The 8,547-nt window shown below is 39.3% G+C and overlaps 1 protein-coding gene across 1 annotated transcript in view; it reads left to right on the top strand.

Moving 5' to 3' along the window:
- LOC150075085 (uncharacterized) overlaps positions 1-8,547 on the top strand; it is a 157,183-nt gene that overhangs the window by 98,875 nt on the left and 49,761 nt on the right. The window contains exons 3-5 of the mRNA XM_090389179.1: positions 969-1,073; positions 7,121-7,225; positions 7,587-7,676. Coding sequence (XP_090245305.1) covers positions 969-1,073; positions 7,121-7,225; positions 7,587-7,676 — 300 coding nt within the window. The remainder of the gene's footprint in view (positions 1-968; positions 1,074-7,120; positions 7,226-7,586; positions 7,677-8,547) is intronic.

Below are 8,547 nucleotides of genomic sequence, written 5' to 3' on the forward strand. Positions count from 1 at the left end.
TATACGAATCGTTGTGTCGCAATGATCTATGATAGTCCCATGCTTTTTTTCTTTTTCTCAATTAGCCCTTTCATTCATTTTGGCGTCTTTCTTTTGACGTACTTCTCCACTGTAATGAATGTGTTCTCTTCCTGGATAAATCCGTTAGATACTTCCCATAATGCATTCGCATTTCACAGCATATAGTTGTCTCTCCAGTCATCAAAGCCAAAGTAATACATCAATCTGCTATAGCAAACCTGCTCTAGAAACTGAAGGCCGCACCACTGAACACCGAAATTTCTTTGGACATTATCCATATTATGACATTGTGGTCATTACTCACTAACAGTTCTTGCACTGTCATATCCTCGATACCAGACCTTTGGTGAAAATCAAATGAATACTGCACGCAAGCCAAATGAATATCCAAAAATAAATAAATGACCCAACAGACAGATAAAAATTCTTTGGCGATTCTTGACAAAATTTGAAAATTATAGGAAATATAGGTCAAGAAAAGCACTGACTACAAAAGTGACACTGGAATACCTGCCACAGGCAATGAATTCATGACTCACAAGGGCTTTTATTCATTCCTGTCTGAGTCATGCTATCTTGTGCTGCGCTTTAGACTCGCTCTTCCATTAACCATTATTCGAGTTTTAACAATTTCTTTCAGATTGAAAAAAAAAAGGATTAAAAATAACTTGGTCGATAAAAATGTTCTGGATGTGTTAATCGCTTATCATTTGTGTCGTTTTAAAGTTTTCAATGATACCACTGCCCTTTTATCCAAAAGAGCCTGAAGAATAAAATTAAAAGAATTCAATTATTGATATTTATACGTATATTAGCGAAATGTGTTATTGGTGTAGAATTTATGTACAATTTCTTAACAACCTCTACAAATCAATAAATCAATTTTAATTTAAAAAAAGAATAACCTCTTTTAATCAATGTTTTGAAAGAAACACTACGTTTTTCAGCTGCCTGTCCGTCAAATGAATTTCAGTGCAGATCGGGATACATATGTTTACCTCAAAAACGGGTCAGAGATGGCTGGCAGGACTGTCCCGACGGATCAGATGAAGGTGAGTCTCCATGAAAATGTACTGTTATAGGGCACTTTGTGCAATTACTTTTCAAAGTAACAAAATATTAGATGGCACTACCCAGTTTATAAACTGCTCGAATTAACAGAACAATATGTTTATCGTGAATATTTTAATGTGAACAGTGCCGCCGAAGGCGAATATTTGACATAACAGGCATCCAAGCATGCAAATTCAGAGTATCCAATAGAAATCGACCTACCACCTTAGAGAGCGGCAAATTATTCATACCCATAAAAACACGAGTTGCAACCACATCAGTTCATTCTCGATTTTTGGCTTGCTCAGTGAAATAGCCATATCTCCAGTAATTAGGATGGCAAGTCATCTTCGTTTAGATGATTTTTTGAGATGGCGGGCTACTGGACAACTTGAAGCCGGGCAGTCGCAAGTGGAGGTGGCACGTTGGCTTAATGTGTCACGCAGGAACCATTTCAAGAACAGCTGGCCAAGATCGCCCGAGCGCTACGTCAACCAGGACAAACCGCTATCTGGCACTAACAGAGACGGAACCTTACAATGTCCTGCCATCAACTGTCTCTTGAGGTTGCTGCGGCCACAGTTGAAAGCATTTCGAACCGGTCTGTTTTAAGAAGACTCAGTTCAAGTGGGCTCTATGCTGGGAAACCAGTGGTTTGTATCCCATTAACTCCAAACCATCGCAGAGTTATTGAAACTGCTGCCATGAACATGTGACTTGAAACCCTGACAAATGGGGTACAGTTCTGTTCTCTGATGAGTCCCATTTTAGTCTACAAAGGCATTCAAGACGTTATTTCATCTGGAGACAAAGAGGAATGCGGTACCATCCCTCCAACACCAGAAAAATGGACACTTACGGTGCAGGGGTCTTCTGGTGTGAGACGAAATAATGATCAACGGCCGTACCCCTTCATGTGTTTGATAGGAGTATCGCAACTGCGCAGAAGTACCGAGAACAGATTCTCGAACCCTACATGTAACTTTTTATGGGTGCGGTTGGCCCAGATATTCTTTTCATGCAGGACAATGGCACTGCACACAGAGCTGAAGAGGCGGAGGAATATCTTGAAACTGATGATGTCCATTCGATCGAACATGTGTGGGACGCCCTTGAGCATCTGAGGGACACTGACGATTTCGGTTACTTGGTGAACTAAGGTATGCGCTGGTGGAAGGATGGGACTTGTTGCCACAGAATCGTACAGACATCCTTATATCGAGCATGGTTCACCGTTGTCAGGCCTGTTCAGCCGTTGGAAAGGGATCCTATGTCACCGTATTGATGTCATGTAACCATATTTTCTAACATCTTGTATCGAAAAAGATATGGCCTTATTCAAATAATATTTTGTAATTTATATTACAAATAATATTTGTAATTTAATGCGATATATAAACAACAGACCAAAAATTAGTCACCTGTGATGGGGCATATAACAACAACAGATTGGACACGTTTATGTTCTGCGTTTGTTTGCTTACAGAGCAGAATTGTAGTCGAAAGTCTATGCTAAGTGATCGTGAACAGCGAAAAATATTGCATCTAATAAACGATTTAAAATTTTGAACACAGTTCTGCTGCTGATGCTTTGGAAATGTATTAACTATTATGGGCTAGGTTCCTTACTTTAAATATCAATCAGCATGAATCATGCTGGCTATACAAATATTTTGGATGATCAGGTCGTGCCTTTTGTTGAGTATCTGAGGGATACTGACGATTTCAATACTCCTGTGAATCGGACAGTTGTCATCTATCAACTGTCCGATTCATAGGCCATTTGAGTCTGTAGGCTTGGCCAGCCAAGTCTTCAGATTCAAATCCTATAGATAACACATTGAATATCTTGAATGGAAAGTGAAAATACAACAGGATTCATGAAACCTAAATGAATTTAAGGACTCAATTGTTTTAAAAATGACCTAATATTGATATAAACTATTCAAGGAGTCTAGTCGAATCTCTACCAATGAGAATTCGTGAGGTGATAAGGGGAAAGATTGCACATTATTAATTGAAAAATTAGACTGGTGATTCATTTTCTCTCCGGTGTCTGTATACAGTATTACCCCCTTGCCAAAATTATTCGAACACTTCTTCCAATGTATGCAAAGTAAAAACAGGTTTTCCAAGACGATTAATCATTAGATGTCACATCAGAATTTGTCACTGCGTGCGACAGCCACACGGTTAAATTTCCCAATGAGAGAGAAACGATAGTCAATTTAGTGAAAAGATGGAAGAACAAGGGCTGTAGGTATGTGCAATAGGTCGGACAGGCAAAAAGGAAAAACTGACTAATAGGAATCGCCGTGTCCTGAAGAAAGCAGTGAAAACGTTACGACGGTGTTTAAAATGTTCACAGGACGTCAGTAAATGCGAACACAGTCCGCTTCAGCATGGGCTTCCACTGCAAAGCAGTTATAAAAATCAATGCTCAGAAACCATATAGTGCCCATATAAGACGCTCCACTGTCTTCATATCAGAAACTCAAATCTGCAAATCAGACAGTCGAGTACTGGTTTGGAGAATGCCTATGGAATGTTACCTACAGCACTAACATTTTGCTCAAATTAAAGTTCGGAGGAGGAGAAGATCGGATGATAGCATTAATTTGCTTTTTACTGTTCAGCCATTAATTTGGTTTTAGTGACAAACCCATCAATGCCGAATAACACACTGAAATTTCAGACAATTTGCAGTTTAAGGAAATGGGTTCTCCAATTTCCAGGACGATAATGGATCATCCCATAAAATTTGGTTTGAGGAAAACGAAGTCCATCAACTCGCCTGAGACCTAGAGTCCAGGGTCTGGGCTCTCATCTGGCGTTCTAGTTCATTCCAAAGGTGTTGCATCGAATTATGGTCTAGATTCTAGCCCCCCCCTTGCGAGTTGTCGGACTTTGTTTTCCTCAGCTGAACTGAAAACAGGAAGAACGAACACAGATTCTTACTGCCTGCTTCGAGAAACTGGTCAAAATTGTTCCAAGATGAAGCTATGCTGTCAGCAGGGATGTTCTCACTGGGTTCACAGTGTCTACAATCACTGTTCTTCCCACACCGGCTGTCAGAGGTCAGAGTTCCAATCCTATGAATGATTCGAGGAAATTTGATGGGCTTTTTTAACTCCGTGGCTGAGTTAGTCGATCTCATGCGAGAATGATAAGGTTTTTCTCACAAAAATCCCAGTTTTTCGTCCGGCAAAACAAACCATGTAAAGATCACACGAAATTTATGGACACAACACACATGAATGGTCTCTTGACATTGTAACATGTCTTCAAGATGCTTGACGCCTCCGTAGCCAGGTGGACAGGAGCAGCAGTGCGTAGCACATGCTTCTTGATTAGACCGGGGTTCGACCCCGTGACCACCAAATATGGAGGATGCGGAAAGGTCAGGGAATGACCACCGCATATCACGGAGCAATATGGCCTTAGTTGCTAATGCTCCTAAAACCCAAATAACAAACAAAGAAACAATCAAGATTGCAGCATTCAGCGTGCTGTGGAAAATTGTTTTAGAATTACTTTTCTAGAATCTAAGCCCACGGTGAATCTCATTGAAATTATTGAATGTGCACGAAGTAATACAGAAATTCTGTGTTAGGTTTGTATCCAAGATGTATTGGAATGGTAATTTAATGTGTATTTATTCGGTTGTCCACAGACAGAATGCCACAATTAATGGGACTGTGAGACACTACTGTAGAAGCTATGGCATCGTCGAATGAGCGGACCGTAATTGCAAAGCGTGGAAGCAAGTTTTGAGAATATATTTCATCAACCACCACCACCACCGACTATAAGATGTGGCTAATAAATATAGGAAGACAAGCTCCATGCAGATCCATAATAAACAGATTCAGCAGTAAGATAGGGAACAGAGCACGCGGAAACCTGAAGTTCTTGGAAGAACTGATTTTGGTCACTTGTTTTCAATGAGGGGGTGAGCAGTGACTTTTCATATTCTACAAGCAGTCCCCACAAGCAGGTATCAAACAAAGGCTTGTTGGGACTCCAGAAAAGATGTTCGCGATCATTTCTCATGGGTGTCAGTGTGCAATATGTACGAGAGATCAGAATGCAGCGTAATCTAGATGCATCCATCACTCCATAATAAATACGAAAGCCATATTCGCATTTCAGTGACTGTGTTTTGAGCCCCCAATACAACGACCTTATATATTCCTTTACACACAGCCATATTATCATGGGCACTATGCAAATGCCTTAGACCTCCATTACAATACAGTGTTTCACCATTAGTTACCCTTATGAGGTCTTTTCGCTTTTCAAACTTCGCATCTACATGTGGGCACACGCAAACACGTATAAAGACAAGGGGGGGGGGACTCATATTTTCCACCGAATCCCCCGTTACCTTTTGATTTCCTGTTGATAGGCACAGATATATGAATAATGATAATAGAAGCACGCAGCTTCTGAATTAACAAAGCCTAAAAGAAAAACAGCTACTGAATTACTGAAAGATAACGGAAATCCATTTTTTTTTTTGGCCAATACACTGTCCGCGTTTGTGGTTATCTGATCAGCGACGGCTTTACTGTAATTTGTTTTTCTCAGAATTTTTTTGAAAGTAAAAATAGTAGAGCTACTCATTTATTTCGTATTTGACAGCTGTTATAAAAATTTACTTACTGTAGCTTAACAATCATGAAACTATTGCATACAACCGTTACATTTAATGACACACTTGCCTATTTTCTCTTCACGGTCAGGTTATTATTGTGTATCAAGATAAAAGAACGAGGGTTAAGAGAAACAACAATTCAGTAGCATAGGGTGTTTCCAAGAAGTACGAAATTGCTAATAGGAACGAAAGAAAAAAAGTCAGGTCATTTAGAGCATTTCAAACTTCACCAGAGATTAAGAGTAGTTGGTGGTACCTGGCTGGCTAGTGGTTACTGTGGCCTTTACCTTATTAAAAGTTTTATTTTTTTCATAAAGTTGCAGTTCTTAGGCTACTAGTTTAACGAACATTTTCTCTGGGTTGGAACACTATAATTTTATTACAAAGAAGATGGTGGAGATATCCTTTGGAAAAATTAAAGATTAATATATTCCAAAATACAGTACAATTCACCACGTAATACATACAGCATATAATAATACGATAAATGTTGCATAAAGCTAACAGATCCATTATGGCTGTCCTCGCGGTAGCACGGTGGTTACAATCACCGTCCTCCCCACACCAGGTGGAAATGGCTCTGTCTGGTTCGAATCTCGTCAACGACACGAGGAAGTTTTATGGACTTTTTTCAATCCCTGGCTGAGTTATTCGAAGGCGTGGATACCTTGGTACCCACGCCTCGAAAAAAAATCGAATTTCCTTCTGGAAACTCGATTTGTTTTCGTCCAGAAAAATCGACAAGAAAACAGAAGCAATTTACAGGCATATTACACTTGGGCAGATGAGTTCGTTCTTGGGTGGCCCTAAAAAGGCAGTTTTTATCCATTACGGCTAATCAGGTACATCCCATCATGGCGACTGTCTTCTCAAAGCAGAATAATGCGTCCTGCCACGTTTTCGGTATTGTTTGAGAATGGTTCGCCGAACTCAAAAGTGACTTCCAGGTGCCACCTTGATCGTCAAATTCGCCAGATATGAATCCCATAGAACATCACCGAGATTACATGGATCGACAGAGCCGATGTATGGATCTTCTTTTTATAGATGTATGGAAGAGGAAGGCCAAGTACCAAGTAAATAATGGGGGTAAAGGAGAGGAAGCAGTGTGGGCGGTATCATGCATTGAAAAATTTATCATTGACATGATTGACAATCAAACCACTTTAAAACTCTGCAGACTTTGCACTGGGACTCATTGGCTGCTAGTACTCTCTTGACATTTTGTAGTTTCTCTTAATTTGCAATAGGACTGGTCACATGCAATTCAATATTGCAGAATACGTTTGAGAATAGTGCATATTATCTAATTATAAATTTTAAAATTGCACGCTCCTGTTGATTTTAATATGGGCCTTCAATTATTTGATATTTTGTGACTTGTTTCAGAATGCTTGCCAAACATGCACCGCTGTCTCTGTGGGCAACCTCGCTGCATAGAAATGCGCCATGTGAAGGACGGTATTCGACACTGTAAGGATGGATCAGATGAAGGTCAGTAACAAGAAACAAATTTATATATGTCAACATTTGTAAGATTACATCATATAAATCATTCCTTAAAATATGCAGACTATAATCACGGTTGTTTGGAATTCGCCATTTTGATGTCACCGTCTTCATGGTGGGACGTATAGTTGTGGAGGTTTCCTCAATTGTATAATTTGTAGATGGTGAGGAAGTTTCAAGTACTGATGGCATATGAAAGATAAATATTGGATAACTCACTGGATATAATGTGTAAGGCTGTGAATACAAAATAACAACGAAAAATCAAAGTGTAATGATTTCTATCTCTTTTTCTAAATAATATATTTTCATATTATCCTACTGAAAAGTTTTCTTATTTTTTTAGGTGAAGTCGACCTTATCAGCACTCACGTTTGTCAAGACAGCAAGAAAAGGAAACTAAAGGAGGCTAAGGACAGGAAAAGGAGACAAGCATGTACGTAATGTAATCAGTAACATAACGCCCATTGAAATGAAAGATAGAGTAGCATGTTCTAAATATTTCTCATATTACAACTGTAATAGTTATATTTTATGCGATTTATAATGTTATTAAATAATATGATGCCTGTTAAATTCATTAGGGGAACAAAATATTCCTCGCGAGTATCACAGTGGTTGTAATCACCGTCCTCCCCAAGCAATTGAAAAAGAATCGTGGTTCGAATCCAGTTAATGATGCGAGGAACTTTTATGGACCTTTTTGAGTTTGGTTGAGTTAGTCGGTCTCTTTCTTTTCCACCGGGTTTTTTCGTCTCCAGTAGAACAGGAAAACCGCACATAGTACACACGCAATTTACAGATATAACCCTAACCCTATATTACTATTTCATATGAAATACTAATAAAATAAATTAATAGGTTCGAGCATCACCAGCGAAATTCATTGCGAAATCACTGATTCATGTGGTACTAGCATGTTCTCATGAAACAAGTGAGCAGATGGTGCAACGCATGGACAACTCACTGGATATAATGTGAGCAGAACAAATGTTGAAAACGAGCAACGGTCTGGTCGCTTCAGCAATTCCCTAATTCTTTTCTAACTTCATCTGGTACTGAGAGAACATTTAGCGCATCGGTACCATGATACAGCTGTGGTTCCGTACCAAACTTGGAAAGAACTTGAATTTGTATTTTAATCCTGTTTATAATATTGTGAAAAAACAAATCAGTACAAGAAAACGAGAATGGGATGTACTTTGAGGATGTTCTTTCCACATTTGACAGGGTACGAACTGAAGGGAGTTTCTGTTCCACACTGATGATTACATGTGAACCCTCACTCCACAGCTGAGTCGATGACG

This window comes from Mastigoproctus giganteus, chromosome 14 (genome assembly GCF_048544385.1).
Source record: "Mastigoproctus giganteus isolate SK-2022 chromosome 14, ASM4854438v1, whole genome shotgun sequence".
NCBI lineage: Eukaryota > Metazoa > Arthropoda > Arachnida > Uropygi > Thelyphonidae > Mastigoproctus > Mastigoproctus giganteus.